This window comes from Petaurus breviceps, unplaced genomic scaffold (genome assembly GCF_028583685.1).
Source record: "Petaurus breviceps papuanus isolate PSGF00001 unplaced genomic scaffold, PetGlider_PUasm1.0 188, whole genome shotgun sequence".
Taxonomy (NCBI): Eukaryota; Metazoa; Chordata; class Mammalia; order Diprotodontia; family Petauridae; genus Petaurus; species Petaurus breviceps.
Genome location: NW_027185804.1, coordinates 23,240,229 through 23,259,691, shown reverse-complemented (window position 1 = coordinate 23,259,691; position 19,463 = coordinate 23,240,229). Strand labels below are relative to the sequence as shown.

The 19,463-nt window shown below is 42.9% G+C and overlaps 1 protein-coding gene across 1 annotated transcript in view; it reads right to left on the bottom strand.

Annotated features, from left to right (window-relative positions):
- The window catches only part of KIAA1549L (KIAA1549 like), a 297,003-nt gene that overhangs the window by 68,929 nt on the left and 208,611 nt on the right, over nucleotides 1-19,463 (bottom strand). Inside the window, exons 12-14 of the mRNA XM_069091091.1 lie at nucleotides 18,309-18,439; nucleotides 15,872-16,011; nucleotides 1,275-1,453 (exon numbers count right to left, since the gene is read on the bottom strand). Of these exons, the coding sequence (XP_068947192.1) occupies nucleotides 1,275-1,453; nucleotides 15,872-16,011; nucleotides 18,309-18,439 (450 nt within the window). The remainder of the gene's footprint in view (nucleotides 1-1,274; nucleotides 1,454-15,871; nucleotides 16,012-18,308; nucleotides 18,440-19,463) is intronic.

Here is a 19,463-nt window from a genome sequence, read left to right as displayed (position 1 = left end):
TGTTAGAGCCTTCCCTCTGAGCTCACCTTCTGCCGATTCTATATTTATAGTTTTTGTGCCTAGCAATTTTCATGTTGTCTCTCCTATTATAATGTTAGTTCCTTGATAGCAGGGATTGTTTTTGCCTTTAAAAAAATTCCTAGGGCTTAGTACAATTCTAAGCATACAGTAAATGTTTAATTAATGCTTTTGGTCTTGACTTGAAATGCCTTTCATGAACAAAGTCACAGGTCCCTGGCAATGCATATGTGTGCGTCTGTATACATGCATGCATACGAATGTGTATTTATTATGGAATGGGGTGGTCTTGAACTACATATGCACAAGTCTAGATACATGTTATGGGTATGTATATATGTGTGTATGTATGCATATGTGTAGCTATCCCTCCCAAATTGTGACTTTCCACATCATGACTTTCCCCATTGTGGCTTTAATATATTATGGGTCAGCAAACAAAATTAAATGGGAATTTGGGGGGAAGTTTTGCAGAAGCTACAGATGACACATGAAGGCCAGCAGATGACACAGAAAAAGTTTAGAAACTCATAAATGCATAAAATATATGTATAGTATCGTATAATATCAACATATTTCATCTTTTAAATACCATAATAATTCAGACTTCTTCTCTCATATGAAGGGTGGGCCAAAAAATTTTACATGGATATTCCAGATCGTGGGGGCACTGCGTCTGCAACCCCCACAATGTGGAAGGGTTAACTGTGTACACAAAGACACACAGACACACATGCACACAAATACACATGCACAAAGAGTTTTCATGCCCAACAGAGGATTTATATTTGATCCTGAAGGTAAAAGGGAGACATTGGAGTTTCCTGAATAGGAGAATGACATGATCTAGGGCCAGCTATATATATGTATGTTTATATATGTATCCATATATGTATGTGTATATGTATATGCATATGTAGGTATATGTGTACATATGCACATGTCTGTGTGTGACACACACACATACACACAGATAGTCCTAGACCACCCCACTCCCTGTGACTGCACAGGTCTCAGAGAACCTGGTCACCAAAGATAAAACTGGACCAGAAGAAAGCAGAGTAATATGGAGAAGAAAGACCTGTCTATCTCTCATTCTGGCTGCATTTCTGAATCAGCTATAAATCATCACAGGTCTAGGCCTTTCCCATTGGAAAAAAAAGGTACCTGTCTAGTTATTCAGAAACAATCTTTCCTTCTCCTGGTTTTCTCGAGTCTGATGACTGATTTTTGTCATGCCTCCCCGAAGCCCTTACCTCTCCGTTAATGATGGCTGACTCCTGGCTCCGTTCAGATGCCGGGTGGGCAGGGGCCAGCACAGCTGGCTTGATAGCAATCAGCTGTACTGAGCCAGAGGACGTGTCGAATGGATCGGTCATGGGCTTGCCCGTGCTATCAAAGAGACCCGCGCCTTCCTCTTCATCACTCATAGGCACTAAGGAAAAATACAAATGATATTACTCCATGGTGGTTGGTGGGCAAGATGTGGTATGAGAGATGCCACCCAGAAGATGTATGATTGAATAAACAAAGGGGAGGAAGCCATGGAGAGAGAGAGCAGAGGGATAACTGATGGGCAGTCTGAAATTGTTCCGGGCAGTTATGGAATGGTAATGGCCTTCTGTGCTGTGGAGCTTTAGAGCTTTTACAGAGGAGGGGAGGGAGAAGAGGGACAGACAGACTGGTCCCAGATTCTATTCCCACCTTAGACATCTAGTAGTTAGATGACCTTGGTATTCACTGCCTGGGACTCAGTTTCCCCATTCATAAAATGAGCTCCTCAGGGAGCTTTCGTTTTGTTTGTTTGTTTGTTTTTTTAAAGCAATTGGGGTTAAGTAACTTGCTCAAGGTTACACAGCCAGTTATTTCTGGGTGGGTGCTAAGTGTCTGAGCCTGGATTTGATCCCCAGGTCATCGGCCAGTGCTCTTACTCGCTGTGCTACCTGGCCGCCCCCTTTCGTTTTAACAAGAGAAACAACATGTACACATATGAGAAAACTAAAAAGATATACAAAGTCATTTCAGAGGAGGGTGCATGCAGTACTGTTCATTGGGAGGATTGAGAAAGTCTCCAAAAGATGGTGGCTCTTGAGCTAAGCCTTGAAAGAGGGAGGGATTCTAGGGAGCAGAGATGAGGAAGAAGCCCATGGGGCCATGGGCAGCTTGTAAATGAGCAGCCAGGGTTCAAATCCAGGTCTCCCTGACTCCAGGGCAAACACAGTTGACTACACAGACCAACTCTGGCCTTGTCTTATTTGGAAGCAGCCCACTAAAACCACTTGGCCACCATTTTGAAATTGTGCTGCCTCCACTCTGGTCATCATTTGCCTCATCTTCCTTTTGGAATTTGGGATCTGCCCCTGGGAACCCTGAGATCACATCATGATTTGCAATATAACACAACTCTCCCCCACCTCCCTAGTTCCCCTTAATTGTGTTGTCTTTTCCTATTAGGATATGAGTTGCTCAAGGGCAAAGCCTGTCTCGCTTACTTGTATTTTATCTCTGGTCTTTAGCAGAGTGCCTTGCACATAGTAAGACCTTAATAAACACTTCATTCATTGCTTCATACCACACTACCTCCACTTACAAAGCAATGATTCAGTCAGCAAAATGATGGGCTATATTTTATCTAGACTCAGCTATCAAAGTTAACTTTCCAGTTCAAATCCAGCCTTTATCAAATACAGACTGCATGGTGTTCAGAAAGGGGAAAGCAAAGATGAAATGAGATACAGTTCCTGACCTCAGGAAGCTTACAATATTAATGCTATTCATAAATGTCGCCAGTCCCTTTGGGTCAAAGGGGCCCTAGTTCTAGAAGGCAATACTTCCAAGTAATAGAATTTCCTATTGAAATCAAAAGAATCTACATCTCAGAGGGTCAGTCCTAGGAACTTGCCTGATGTACAGAAAAAGTGAGTGACCTTCTGAGACTCCCTGAGCTATCAGAAGTGGATAGTTCAAATCCTGGTCTTCCTGACGCTGAGCTCTGAGCTCTAACAACCATGCCACATTTCCAATCATACATCATTCCTTCTCAGATGATTTCACAGTTTGATTGACTTCTTTAGGCAAAAGTAACACATACCTTCCCCACCAACAACCCTGAAGGGCCAGTTTATGGAGACACCATCTATTTCCCTGTCCATCCCCCTTATTCAATAGAACTTATCTCTTTCTTGTCTATGGTCATTGCCTTCTGGTGCCCTACCTGCCTCATGCCAATCCTACGCCATTGATCTGTCAAGTTGAACTAGAACAAGTCTGACCCTTCTCCAAAACATCCCCAGTGCACTCCCTATTATCTTCAGATCAAAAACAAAATCTTCTGTTTGGCTTTTAAAGCCCTTCATAACCTGACACTTTCTTATACCTCCCTCCATTCTGATCAGTCCAGTGACACTGACTGGTCTTTTTACTAATCCTTGAATGAGCTACCCGATCTCTGGACTCCAGGCATTTTCCCTGGCTGTTCCCCATGCCTGGAATGCTCTCTCCTCATCTCCACCTCTTGGCTGCCCAGGCTTCCCTCGGGTCTTAGCTAAAATCCCACCTTCTGTGGCAGCTAGGTGATATAATGGATAGAGTACTGGCCCTGGAGTCAGGAGGAACTGAGTTCAAATCCAGCCTTAGACGCTTGACACTTGCTAGTTGAGTGATCCTGGGCAAGTCATTAACCCTGATTGCCTCACCAAAAATAGATAAATAAAATTAAATAAATACATGAAATCCCACCCTCTGCAAGAAACCTCTTCCAGTCCTCCTTAACCTTAGTGCCTTCCTTCTGAGATCACACCCAATTTATCCTGGGTAGAACTTATTTGCACAGAATTGTTTGGGTATAGTCTTATAGATGTCAAATATCTAAGACTGTGAATTCCTTGAGATTAGGGACTATTTTTTTGCCTTTCTTTAAAAAAATATTATTTATTTTCAGTTTTCGACATTTACTTTCACAGGATTTTGAGTTACAAATTTTCTCCCCACCTTTCCCCTGCCCCCACCCCAATATAGCAAGCCTATTGAATACTTCTTCCCTCAATCTGTTCTCTCTTATATCCTCACATCCCCTTCCCAACTTTCTGTAGGCCAAGATGGATTTCTATACCCCAGTGCCTGTATATCTTATTTCCCAGTTGCATGTAAAAAAATTTTTTTTAACATTTGTTTTTAAAACTTTGATTTCCAGATTGTTTCCCTTCTTCCCTCCTCACCCACCCCCACTGGGAAGACAAGCAATTCAATATAGGTTGTACATGTGTAGTTATGCAAAACGTTTCCATAGGAGTTATATTGTGAAAGACTAACTATATTTCTTTTCATCCTATCCCACCCCCACTTATTCTATGTTCTACTTTGACCCTGTCCCTTTCCAAAAATGTTTGCTTCTAACTACCCTCTCCCCAAATCTGCCCTCCTTTCTTATCATCCCCCCTCTCATCCACTTTCCTTCCTACTTTCCTGTAGGGTAAGATAACCAATTGAGTGTGTATGTTATTCCCTCCTTAAGCCAAATCCAATGTGAGTAAGGTTGACCCATTCCCTTTCGCCTTCCTGCTCTTCCCCTCCATTTAACAGTTTTCTCTTGCCTCTTTTATATGAGATAATTTACCCTATTCTATCTCTCCCTTTCTTCTTCTCCCAATATATTCCTCTCTCACCTCTTAATTTTGCTTTTTAGATATCATCCCTTTCTATTCACCTGATCCTGTGCCCTCTATCTATGTATACATGTACACACATATTTTGCCTTTCTCTTTATCTGTAGTACTGACTAGATTGCATGGCACACAGTAGGGTCTTAACAAATATCCCATTGACTGACTGACTCAATGATAATGAAGTGAATATTCCCAATCCAACAGACTCTTCAGTTCTGATAGCTGAAATCTGCCTTGCCTCTCCCTTAACTGAGTGACAGAAGGAATTCTGGGCCCCAGCTGTATCCTTGTGATTTGCTTCTTTTTAAAGTATATCCCATTTAAATAACCAAAAGACTGAAAATGTATTTAAGGGCAACTCAGCAAGAGATATATTACACCCCCTGTTCCCACAAGGAAGTAAGTGGCTAATTTAGGAATAAAATACGTTCTGGGTATTACGTAAAATATGAATGTAATAGCAATTTATTTGTGTTTTTGCCTCTGTCCACCCAACCCCCATCTTCTTACCAGATTGAGATGCTATTTAAATTACCCAGAAACACACAGCTTGTATCATTCTGTCACTAAGTGTAGCCCTAAAGATGAGTCAAATTAAACGCAGTAAATTCAATGACTTTAGAAGGTAGATAAGACCTTTCAGAATCTACTAAGAAGTCACTCAAGCAGCTTGTATGTGGATTCTACCTTGTATAGGAAAGTCTTCCTCAAGCCCTCTCAATTCTACTGCCTTCTGTCTGTTAATCACGCCCTAGTGACCCAGCACACAGCTTGTTTGTACTTAGCTGTTTGGATGCTGGCTCTTTCTTCAGATTGTGAGCTCCTCAAGGCCAGATGCTGTCTTCTGTCTTTCTAAGCCCAAAGTTTAGCACAGTTCCTGGCATACGATAGGTGCTTAATAAATGCTTGCCGACTGATGATTGAGAAGTGAATGCCATTGCAATTGGGATTCATGAGATCTTACTTATCTATGGGACAAGGAGCACTGGGTAGAGGAAGACCCCAAGTGACCTGGGATGAACTCCAGTTATGCCATTAAACAGCTGTGTGGTCTCAGACAAATTACTCCGTTTTCTCCAGGGCCAGACTTCCATTCTGTCACAAGAAGCTCCCAGGATCTGACAAGAGGCAGTGTAATGGAATGGAGCCTGGAAGACTTAGATTAGTGTGATACATCTCAGCTGTGTGACCCCAGGCTGTGTCTGGATCTCTCAGTGTCTCAAGTAACACTCTAGACTCAGTTACAGAAGATTTGTGGCTCTGAATTGGTGGAGAGAATTATTAGACTGGGAGTATCCCAACACTGATGAAATCAGGTCTGGATCAAAGTGGGGGAAGGGCACAAAAATGCCCTGGGCATTGAGAGGAGGCCAGAGACCCCCTGGCCTCTGTGCTGGTCAAATCACATCCGGAGGATTATTGCTAGCTGGGAAGTCACATAACAGAAAGGATATTGGTAAACTGGAATTTCTTCAGAGAGCCACCAAGATGGCAGGTGGCCTGGAAACCATGGTGTCAAGAGACAGCTGAAAGAATGGGGGGCCTTAATCCTGGAAAAGAGAGACTTGGGGGATGGGCACAGTAGGTGCCTTCAGGTATTTAAAGGGGTATCTCCTCCGAGACTCATTCTGCTGGACCCCAGAGGGCAGAACAAGGGGCAATGGGTGCAAGCTTTGAGAGGATGTAGGCTTGATTTCAGGGAACACTTCCTAACTCTAAGAAGTAACCAAAAATGAAATGAAATGCTTCCTTCATTAGGAAAGGGGATGGATTCCCATATATCACAGTTGCTATAGTGGGACCTCTTTTTCCCAGTGGGGTTGGATTAGATGGCCCCTGAGGATTCTTCAAATTCCAAAATTCTGTAATTTTGAGAGGGTTGGACTAGATCACCTTTAAGGCTCATCCAAGAGTAAAGTTGGGAGCAGATAGGAAGCCCAGTGGATAGAGTACAGAAATTGGAGTCAAGAAGACCTGAGTTTTTATGGAAAAGGGAAAATTTTGTGACCAAACAAAATTGAAAAGCTTTTGTACAAAAAAGGCAATGTAACCAAGATTAGGAGGGAAGTGGGAAATTGGAAAAGAATTTTTACAACTAGTGTCTCTGATAAAGGCCTCATTTCTAAAATATACAGAGAATTGAGTCAAATCTATAAGAATACAAGTCATTCCCCAATTGATAAATGGTCAAAGAATATGGACAGATAGTTTTCAGAGGAAGAAATTAAAAATATTTATAAGCAGAAAAAATGCTCTAAATCACTATTGATTAGAGAAATGCAAATCAAAACAACTCTAAGGTACCACATCTCATGGGTCAGATTGGCTAAGATGACAAAATAGGAACATGATTAATGCTGGAGAGGATGTGGAAAAATTGGAACACTAATACATTGTTGGTGGAGTTGTGAACTGATCCAACCATTCTGGAGAGCAATCTGGAATTATGCCCAAAGCAATACCACTTCTGGGGCTGTATCCCAAAGAAATCACAGAAGTGGGAAAAAGAGCTGTATGTACAAAAAAAATATTTATAGCAGCTCTATTTGTGGTGGCAAAGAATTGGAAGTCAAGGGGATGCCCATCAATTGGGGAATGGCTAAACAAGTTGTAGTGTATGAATGTAATGGAATATTACTGTGCTGTAAGAAATGAGAAGCAGACGAACTTCATAATAACTTGGAGAAACTTATATAAACTGATGCTGAGTGAGGAAAGCAGAACCAGGAGAACTTTGTACACAATTACAGACACATCATATGTGTGATGACTAACTTTGATAGACTGGGCTCCTCTCAGCAATACAAGGTTAGAAGACAACTCCAAAAGACTCATGATGGAAAGGGATATCCACCTCCAGAGAAAGAACTACAGAATCTGCAGATTGAAGCAAACTATTTACTGTTTCTCGTTTGTGTTTTGTTTTGTTTTATCCCTTCTTTCTCATTGTTCAGCTCGTTGGTTATAATCTTTACAATGACTAACGTTCAACGTGAAGGTATTTGTAGAACCTATATTTGATTACATGCCACTATGGGGGGAAGGGTGGAAGAGAGGGAGGGGGAGAAAATTTGAAACTTAAGAGATTGTGGAACTGAATGCTGTAAACTAAAAGTAAATGAATAAATTTTTAAAAAGGAGATTTGAGTTTAAGTCTTGCCTCAGATACTGTATGTGATCCTGGACAAATTGCTTCACCTCGACCCTCAGTCTTTTCTTTATGAAAAGGGAAAATGATTTTGCTAATGAAAAGGCTCTTAAGCTGGGGGTCTGTGGACTCAGATGAGTTAAAAATTCCATCTTTATTTTCACTTGCCTTTGGTTACCCTTTGTAATCCTATGTCTTTCATTTTATGTATTTAAAACCATTGTTCTAAGAAGGCGCTGATAGTAGGGGCTTCACCAGAATACCCAAGGAGTTCATGACACAAAGTTAAAAACCCCTATTCTATGGCCTCTTCTGTCTTTAAGTCGTGGGAGTCTAGGATTCTAAAACGAGGCAAAGGATGCCTGAGCTCCCTGCTTCACGGGGTCATTGTGAAGATCAAATGAAACAATGTGTGCCAAGTGCCTTTTAACTATAATGAGTTACATAAATGCAAGTGATTGTTACTAGTGGCTGTAAAAATCAATAAGAAATCACCATCAACTGTATCTAATCATCACTTTCACTTGAAGCCAGGAAGTCTTAGATTTAACACCTGTCCGGAAAAACAGGACCACATAAATTCCTCTGTCACACCATCCCCACTTCCAGTTCTGGAATCAAGAACATGATCAAATCAACTCTGCCATTGTTCTTGGATGGGGCGTGCCAATCTAATTACATCCATAGCCCTACTCACTTTCCCCACTAAGATGACCCTACTACATTATATAGATTTTTTTCTCAAATGACATGGATATTCTTACTTATCAGACAATAAAAAGTTCATTGGAAAAGCAAAAAACAAACAAGCAAACAAACCCAAACAAGAAAAATTGCATTTCAGAATTTTGCTGATAATTTAGAAAAGATTTTCTATTCCATTCCTACTACCAACTCCCTTGCTGAGGCAATAATCTGTGCTCAAGCTTCTCTGGTTTGGGTGTTTTGTTTGCTTGGCCAGACAGTAGTCAATGAGGGTACAGTCTGATTAGATCCTGAGCCCCTGGTGTGGATCTTCTCAGGGACAAACACGAACAAATTCAAAACGGCACAGGGGGTTTGCTTTCCCTGAGTGAAAAAAGGTATAATCTCTTGTGAGCTTTTCATCTTGGCTCAGTCCTGCTCCTATCAGAAGTCATCTGGGAGTAGCAGAATGAGCATTGGACTAGAGGTCCATAACTCCTGGGGCTCAAGCCCACTTCTGCCACTGATTATGTGACCTGAGACAAGTTTCTCCCCTCTCTGGGCCTCATTCTTCTCATGTGTAAAATGCTGGGAGTTGATTAGATGCCACAATGTTAGGAAATGCTGGATCAGGAGCTAGATCATTTGGGTTTGACTCTGGGAAAGTCTCTTCTCTGTGTTTCAGCTTCCTCATGGGAAAAATGAGGGGGCTGGACTGGGTGACCTCTGAGGCAGTAGTCCTTTGCCTTTCTTGGGTCTGGACCCCATTGGGCAGGCCTACAAAGTCTTTGGACCCCTTCTCAGTATAATGTTTTTGAATGCATAAAATATGACACAGGGAACTAATGAGGAAACCAAAGGTATGTGAAAACAAAAATATGCTTTTGCTTTCCCGTATAAGTTTGCAGACCCTGCTCAGGTCTCTCCTAGCTCAAAATATAAGAGTTAAAGTCCCCATCTAGCTTGAAGATTCTCTGACACTTGAAATTAAATTCCTATGACTAATAGAACTGCATGGAAAATTCTCCTTTCAAAGCTTGACACTAGTTTGTGAGAGTCGAATGCCTAGATATGCCAGAATGAATGCCAAATGCTTTCCTTTTCTACTCCTGAATCATCTTTTCCCAATCATATTCATATATCATCATAAGATGGCAACTATCTGATTGCCTTTGAAACTGAGGCAGTCATGCGGAAGGTGCTCAGATCATTTCAGGCATGGACAGGGTGAAGAATTCTCATTGAAAGGTGGATCTGGTGGCAGCTTGATGGTACAGTGGATAGAGTACCGGATCTGGAGTCAGGAGGATCTGAATTCAAATCCAGTCTCAAATACTTACTAGCTGTGTGACCCTGGGTAAGTCATTTAACCCTGATTGCCTCAAAAAAGATGGATTTTGCAGAAAAGGAAATCTAAGGTTAGAGTATAACCAAATCAATGGCACAAGATCACACTAGAAAAGTAAGCTGGAAACTGAGATTGTGCCAGAAAATTAGACCCCAAACTGATGAGAAACACATTCCCTTTTGTAATTTAAAGGATCTTATTATAAGCTAATTATTCTTAGTAATCCTCACCCTACAATCAATGCCAAGCACTAAGTAAGAGCTGATGTTATTATGGGAAAATAGTATTCTAGAGACCTGCTCCAAAGCTCCACTTTCTATAACCTGATAATATGATAAAAATAGGCATCTTGGCTTCTCCAAAATGGTGATAATGGTGAAAATGACGTGACCTCACAGTGAAGAAAAGCATCATAGATGCTTTTAGGGACCTCTAAAGGCATCTAGTACAACCAATTCATTTTAGGGAAACTGAGGTTTAGGGAGGTGAAGTCCTGATCCCTCCAATTAGAGGCACCCTCTTCCTTTTGAAATTGTTGTTGTTGGTACATATTTTGTATTATATCAAGACCAAAAGGGGGCACCGTAGTACATAGAGCTCTGTGCATGGAGCCAGGAAAATGTGAGTTCAAATCTAGCCTCAGACACTTACTAGTTGTGTGACCCTGGGCAAGTCACTTAACCTCTGTTTGCTTCAGTTTCTACATCTGCAAAATGGGGGTAATGATAATAATAGTTATCTCCCAGGGTTGTTGTAAGGATCAAATGGGATAATAATGTGTGTAAATTGCTTTGCATGGTGCCTGGCACATAGGTGATAAATAAATGCTTGTTTCTCACCATTGAGAGAAAGGCCTAGTGTGGCAGAGAAATGTGACAGAGTGAGAAGGCAACTTAGTTATGGTGACAAAGTCCTTAGAAGCACGACGAAGATGGGGAATGAAGCATGAAGATGACCCCACATGTAGACTCCCCTGTAAGATTTCCAAAGCATGCTCACTTATCCTTTTCAAAATACTTCTTCATTTACTAGTTACCTTAAGAAATTACTTTAGATGGAAATATGTTTTATATGATTGCACAGGTATAACCTATATCACATTGCTTGCCATCTCAAGGAGGGGAGTGTTGAAGGAGAGAATTTGGAATTAAAAATAAAAAAAAGAATATTAAAATATTTTACATGCAATTGAGAAAAAATAAATTATTAAAAAAAGAAATTGCTTTAAAAAATAAATGCTTGTTTCTTTCTCATTCCCTTCTATCAATTGTGTAGGCAGTAGGATTTAAAACCAACTCACTTGTCACTCCAAGTTATTGCCTCTTTTCTTTGTCTTCCAAACCATTGAGAGACATCATGGTTTAGTGGACAGAGAATCAGGCTTGGAGTCAGGCAGACCTGGGTTCAAGTCCTCCCTCGGACCCATACTGAATGTGTGACCTTAGATATTTGGTAGCCTCTCAGGTGACATGCTCTATTTGGAGTAAAAGAATCCCATTCAAACCCCCACTGTCCTTTTTAGAAGCTGTGTACCTGGAATGAAGAGTGACTTTGTGAAAAGAAGGCTGGATTTGGAGTCAGCTACCAAGCCAGCGAAGGTCATGGAACTTTTTTCCGATTGAAAAAAGGCAGTGTACATAGCAGATAGAATGCTGGAACAGGAGGCAGGAAGACTTATGTTCAAATCTCCCTTCAGATACTTCCTGGCTGTGTGACCCTGGGCAAGTCACTGTACTGATCTGAGCCTCTGATTCCTCCACTATAAAATGAAGATGACAATATAACCTACTTCATAGGATTGTTGTGAGGATCAGCAGACTGTGCACTCTTAGAGAGGAGGGCCTTTCTTTGGATCCCCAGCACTTAGTACAGTTTCTAGCACATAGTAGGTTGAATTTGTTGACTGACTCTTAATGAGTTTAATAATACACTTCATAAACTCAAGGAGTTTATTGACTGACTAAAGCATTTTGCAAGTCTTAAAGGGTTATAGAAATGTGAACTAGTATCCCAAGACAAAATTGTAACATTTGGCATATTTTGTGGAGTGCAAGATCAGATTTGGGGAGGATTTATGAATCCACAAACTTTATTAGGATGCTCTCTGAAGGCCAGCAACTCAGTGGGCAAACCAGGGGAATACAGCACATAGAATTACTATATAGTAGGCTTAAATTTCAGCATAACAAAGAGATTGTAGATTTAAAGCAGGAAGGAACCTAGAATCTTATCTAATCCAACTCTGTCATTTTATAAAGAAGGAAACTTCAATGACTCAACCAAGGTAACGCAGGAAATAAGTATCAGAAGTGGGATTTGAGTCCAGATCCCTTGACTCCAGGGTCAGGGCTCTTTCCATCCATTGCACCATGATAGCTCCAAAGCCTTTCCTATGTTTCTTATCAACCAAATAGAGAAATATGAGCTACATGATGTTAAAATTAGGTGGATTTTGGACCTGGTTGAATGACTTGACACAAAGAGAAGTGATTCATGTCAACTTGGAAGCAGGCTCTAGGGAGGGACCTCAAGGCTCTACCTACCTTGAGGCAGTTACTGTTTAATTGCTTCTCAGTGACTTGGATGAAGGCATAGATAGACACTTGTGAAATTTTCAGTTGACATGATGCTTAAAAGAATGGTTAACACTCTGGATGATGGAGTTATTATCCAAAAGGATGTTGACAGGCTAAAGGATTTGGTAGAATCTAAAAGATGAAATTCAATAGGATAAATGTAAAGACTTAGACCTGGGTACAAAAAAAAAATCAGCTCCACAAGTATGATATAGGCGAGGTACGGAAAGATATGAGTTTTTCTGAAAAAGATCTGGGGGTTTCAGTGGACTGCAAGCTGTATGATGTGGCAGTCAAAAAAGTTAATGTGATCATGGGCTGCATTAAGAGAGGTATAGTTTCCAGGGAGGGAGGTGAGAGGTGAGAGTTGCACCGTACTCTGCCCTTGTTAGGTATCTGGAGTCCTGTGTTCAGGTTTAAGAAAAACATTGATAAGTTGAAGGAGGGTGACCAGGATGGTGAAGAGCCTTGGGTTCATGACATGTGAGGACTGGTTGATGGAATCGGGTAAGTTTAACCTGGAGAAAATAAGTCTCAGGGGATACATGACAGCTACATTTAAATGTCTGAAAAGGACATCATGAAGAGATCATCCTTGCTCCATTATGCCCCAGAGTGCAGAACCAGGAACAATAGGTAAGGGCTACAATGGTGTCTATTTAGTCTTGGTCTCATTAAAAATTCCCTGATGATGAAAACTTCCCTACAGGTAAAATGCTGCCCCAGCGGGTGCTAGGTCTGCGTCCTCTGGAGGTCGTCAAGCAGAGGCTAGGCAACCACTTGTCATGGTCACATGCGTTGGACTAGATGGCACCAGAAGCTCCTTTAGCTCTCAAATTCTGCAATCCTGTGATACTTCCATGTGTGAGGGAAAGAAGAGAGTTGGTTTAGGTGAATCATAAAATGCATAATGTTGAGTGAGTCACATGAAAAGACCTGTTGGAGTCAGACTGTGAAAGACCTTAAAAGCTGTAAGAGATGCGGTTTTACCAGAGAGGCATTAAAGAGCTGCTAACACCTCACAGAGCCAAGGATCAGAATTCTATAATGGAGACATCCGTGAACAAACATCCACCCTCTCCATCTCGGAGTTTTCAGATCTTTGGATAAGAGCAGAGAAGTGGAGGGAGATATTGAAATGGGAGCAGAGGGTTGTGGGAAGGAGTCGGGCTCAGGCTAGGGGGTCACAAAAGGAAGCAATGGTGTCTTGTGTGTATGTGTGTGGGGGGTGGCTATGGAACTTCCTAGCTGGTCCTTCTACCCACTCCAATCCACTCACCACATGGTGATTTTCTTAAAGCAAAATCTGACAATGGCACCTCCCCTGCTCAACAAATTCTGCTGTAGTTGTTTAGTCAAGTCCAACTCCCCGTGACCCTATTTGGGCTTTTCTTGGCAGATATACCAGAGTGGTTTGCCATTTCCTTCTCCAGCTCATTTCCTAGATGAGGAAACTGAGGCAAACAGGGTGAAGTGACTTGCCTGGGGTCGCACAGCTATTATTGAGTCTGCATTTGAACTCAGTTCTTCCTGACTCTGGGCCACTTCACTGCCTCAGAGTGGCTCCCTATGGGCCTTAGGATCAAATATATAAACTCCTCTGTCTGGCATTTAAAATTCTTTACAACCTGGCACCTTCCAACCTTTCAAGTTCTCCTGTATCACTCTCCTCCTCCTCACCCATGGTGATTCTGCCAGACCGAGCATCTTACTATTCCCTAGGGGTGATTTTGTCTCCTGTGCCTTTATATGGGCTCTCCCCTACACCCAGGATGCACCCACCTTCCCGCCTCTACCTCTGATTCCTGGCCTTCCTCTGAGACTCAGCTAGATGTAGGAGATCTTCCCCATGCCCCTCCAGATGCTAGCACCTTTTCCTCTAAGGTTTCTTTCCATACACTCTGTATATTATCTTGCATGATAGACATTCCATTTTCCCTATTAGAGTTGAAGCTCCCTGAAGGCAGGGTGTGATTTTGCATTTTGTCTTTCTTCCCTTCCCCAAGCCTCGACCAGCCCCAGCTCACATTTCTCCCAGCTCTGTTCTCGACTATGGACTTTCCCACCTCTGCCCCAGTGATTTTCTCACTCTAGAGATGCCTCCATCCCTGTGGCCATCCCCCTCCTCTCATGAGTGACTTTTATTTTTAAGCAATCGGGGTTAAGTAACTTGCTCAAGGCCAGTTGTTTCTGGGTGTGGTGCCGAGTATCTGAGCCCGGATTTGATCCAGGTCATCCTGACACTGGAGCCAGTGCTCTTACTCGCTGAGCCACCTGGCTGCCCCTCTCATGAGTGACTTCTTAACAGGAACCTTTATTTAAAGGCTTATTTCTCTGCCTGCTGTGCTTCTCATTCTCTAGACCTGTCCACCTTGTTCCTTTCCCCCTTGGGCACCTTGCTCAGACACCCCGCCTCGCCAGCCCCTTTCTATGTGCTGTAGCTCCTACTCCATTAGTATCTAAGCTTCTCGGAGCTGAGGACCGTGTTTCTGCCCTTCTTTGTAACCATAGTACTTAGTGTAATGCATGGTACACAGTCAGTGCTTAATAAATGTTTGCTGGATGAGTGACTGAGTAGTAGGGCTTTCTGGCAGCAAATGTCATGATAGTAGGGGTATGCATGTGGTGTGTATATCTACACAAGACCAGTATGCAATTCTGGTGTGAGCCTGTGTCCATGTGACAGTAAGAGATTTATTTAGTGAGGAGGTACGCCTCCCATGCCCTCCCCCAGTGGGAAGATGCATCTTTTTGGGAAACAATCAACATTTATTAAGTGCTTACTGTATGACAGGCACCATGCCAGGGGCCAAGGATCCAGACACAAAGCTAAAAAGGCTCCTCCCCTTAAGGGGAGTCTGTACCATTAGAATTTGACACCATGCATGTAGATGGGATCCCAGGATCATAGACCCAGAGATAGAAGCCAGCTAGCCCAACCTCCTCATTTTCACAGATGAGGAAATGGAGGCCCAAGGAGTTTATGTGACACACCCAAGGTCACTAAGGATCTGAAGTAGCATTTGAACCCAGATCTTAATATCTGTAAGTTTGGTACCCCATCCATCATTCCATATATAAAAACAACTAGAATTAATTTGGAGACTGTGGTAGGAATGTGAGTACAGACGCCTTTATGGGGTAGGGGGTGTCTGTGATACTCATGTGCCCTTGAGAAGGCAGCAGCATGCAGTGGAAAGCATGTTGGCCGGGAGACCCCTTCTGACCCTTATTAGTCACGAGATCTCTTTTTGCCCACAGGTAAGGTGATGATTTTTGTCCCGATTCCCTGATAGAGTGGCTATAATGAAAACCCTCGAGGCCCCTCGAAGAGCTCCGGGAGCTCTGGGAGCCAGGAAGGGGTGTCCCAGGGAGGGGGGATGGCAGCAGGGTGGGGTGACACCCAGCCCTGGCCCCCCGGCTCGCCTCTCACCGTTTCGCTTCCTTCCCTCCTCTCTCGACACTTTCTGCTGTTGGGCTGTGGCCGTTGCTGTCACGTTCTGGGGCGAAGGCCTCCCGGGACTGGGCTTCCCTGATTCGTTGCTAAGGACCGAGCCGTTCTCGCTGGGCGACCTGCTGGAGGTAACCATGGCAACAAGGGAGGCGGTAAGTTTCGGCCAGAGCCAAGCAGCCCAAGGTTAAAGGCTTGGCCCCTCCATCAGCCAAGGGGCACACACTTACCCTCTGACCTCACAGAAGAAAACACTTGAGCGCGCCCACACACGCATGCCAGAGCTGGGACGAGTGTTTTACACTCAACTCTGAAAGGGAGTTCAGGGGACTCAGCTGCGGGTCCGATTTGTCTTTAATTACCCTGCTGTGGCTATGGAAACGGTAAACAAGACAGGCTTCATTCTAAGCCACCTTTCCAAACTCCAAGCTTTGGCGGCTGCCACAAAGGCCAGTCAGTTCACAGCCATCTCCTTGCCGTGCCATATTCTTCTTGTTAGGGAGGGGGGGACAATGATTTTTTTTTGGTGCTGTTCACTTTTCTACCATCCCCGACCCACCCACCACTACTGCCAGCCCCCTAGCACAGGACCACAGACTTCAAGCTAGAAAAATCCACCATAGTGGATGGAGCATGGGACTTTGAATCATGAAGAGGGGATTTCAATTCTGCCTCAGACACTAACTGTATGTGATGTGACCTGAGAGGATTCACCTGAAGTTCAGGTGGGGTGGCTTTTTGACTGAGTCCAGGTTTTACAGAACAAATCCTTTTATAAAGGGGATTTATTCTGTGAAGTTTGGATTCAGTCAAAGCCCACAGGCTCCCCACCCCTGCCCAAAACTCAACTAGTCTCAGTTTCCTCATCTGTAAAATGGGAATAACAATAATAACATCTACCTCCCCAGGGTTGTTTTCAAGATCCAATGGGACAACACATGTAGTGCACACTGCAAACCTTAAAGTAAATGTAAATGATTATTAGTCACCTAGGTGGCACAGTGGATAGAGCTCTGGGCCTGCAGTCAGGGAGACCCGAGTTCAAATCCAGCCTCAGATCTCACTAACTGGGTTACCCTGGGCAAGTCACTGAAACCTTAGCTTGTCTCAATCTACTGGGGCTGGAAATAGCAAACCACTCCAGCATCTTTGCCAAGAAAACCAAGGACAATATGGTCCACAGGGTCACAAAGAATTGAATGTGACTGATATGACTGAACGCCGCAGCCCCTTAATTTTAAAGATGAGGATGGAGAGGTCTGTAGATGTTCAAGTGATTCAGGATCACAGGAACCGTAGGGCCCCTAGTCTGGTCAGGCTTATCTGACAGATAAGGAAGTGGATAATAGATATGTATGTATGTATGTATGTATGTATATATGTATGCATGTATGTATAAATGCATATAAATAAAATGCACGCAAATGCATATATACCTCTATTTAATGCACATATACATAAAATATATACATATGTGTACATATTTATTTATAGACACACATATATTTATAAGTATGCACACACATCACACATATACACGTGTATATACATATGTGTATGCACATATTTATGTATATGTGTATACATGTGTGTATATATACATATACATATGCATGTAAATAAAGATTACACTGGTTTAAGGAAGATCCTGGTGAGGAAAGTCCCTCTAACAATGCAGGTCAGCCTCTGCTCTGACATTTACAGTCTTAAAGAGTCTCCTGGGACACTGGGGGCCTAAGTGACTTGCTTGGGATCCAAAGGAGAAACTGAACCCAGCTATTCCTGACTCCAAGACAGACCTTATCAGGGGTGGTTAGGTGGTGCAGTGAGTAAAGTGTCGGTCCCAGAGTCAGGAGGACCTGAGTTCAGTTCCGGCCTCAGACACTTAACACGAAAAACTAGCTGTGTAACCTTGGGCAAGTTACTTAACCCCAATTGCCCTCCAAAAGGCAAAAAAAAAAAAAAAAGATAGACCTCTCTCCATTATGCTGCCTCTCACCTGGTACACAGCAGGCATTTAATAAATGTTTACTGAGCAGGGCATGGTGGGGCATGACTATAATTCCTGCTCCTTCCTGCTGGTGGATTGCTTGAGCTTGGGAGTTCTGAGCTGCAGTGGGCTACACCAGTCGGATGTCTGGTGGGGTTCAGGCTATCTAAGGAGTCAGGAACTGGCCCAGGTTGGAAACAGAGTGGGTCAAAGCTCCCATGCTGGTCAGCAATGGGATCAAGCCAGGAGTGGTCCCTGCAGTCCTAGCCTGGGCGAGATAGTGAGACCTAGTCTTAAAACAAACAAATAAATGTGTGTTTGTTGATTGACTGAGAGTGAACCAGGAAAGAGACTTAATGAGTCATTCCAACCCCCTCATTTTAAAGCTAAGGAAACAGAGGCCTGTAGAAGGAAAAGGGGCGTCTCCACTCTTCTGCTAAGAGTTCCCTCTGGGCTGTGCTGCTGTAGCTGGCTAGTCTATCATCACATACTTTGAAGCTACAGGGCTGGGTGATCTTTCCATATCTTCCTTCATCCCCTCTCTGTTGCCTTTGGTCCTTCTGTATTGAGAAGCATGGTTCATGGTTCACTAGAAGCCTGTGCTTTTTTCTCTTTTTATTCCCAGACTAAGCTCTGATCTCCTATCGCTCCGTGGGAAGACCTTCATCTCAGAGCTATCTCTGAGCTTAGCCAATGCTTGGTACCTGGGTCAGCTTTCCCCAGGAGTGGGTGAGACAAGAGTGGAAGCTGGCCTGCTGGGCCTTGTTCCACCCACACAAAAAGAGTTTCTTTCCTTTGATAGGAGCCAGGGAGGCAGAGATGCCCAGGTAACATGAAACTTGTCTTCTTTCTACTCTTTATTGTCCTAATTCTGAAGAGAATGGTGTCACCAAGGCCCACAGTGGGAACAGATGGATGGTTAGGGAACAGTGAGCAGGCCAGTTTATGTAGAATGGAAATTGTATAAAGAAAGTGGTTATAAAAAGAGAAGGGAGGAGGGAGTCAGATTATGGAGGGTATTTTAAATGCTACACTGAGGATTTGACATTTTATCCTAGAGGCAATAGGGAGTCACTGAGAATTTTTATGTGGGGAGAGAGGGAGGTGACATGGTCTCCCCCATGTTTTAGGAGTACCAATTTGGCAGCTTCATGGGGCATTGATTAGAGCAGAGAGAGACTAGAAGAAGCAAATTAGGAAGCAATTGCAATGGATATAATAATACCCACAGTTCCAAGCATCCAGGGCTGTTGTGAACATCAAATCTGATATAAATATTAAGTCTTAGAACTATTAACAAAATAACCCCTGAAGAGGGATCTCCTCACATATGGACTCATGGAGACATATCATTCTTCTGTTCATTCAGCAAAGATATTATCACGTGCTGTCTGTAGAGCACAGTGCTAGGAACAATTATCAGCAGAGAGAGAAAAGTATTCTCATGGTCTAGTAACATTCTTACCTGCTGTAAGTACTAGGGAGACATAAAGGGGATCTTATTTACTCTACTCTAGTGGGAGCTGAAAGAAAAGTGTATATATACACACATATGTGTATGCGTACTTTATATATCATATATGC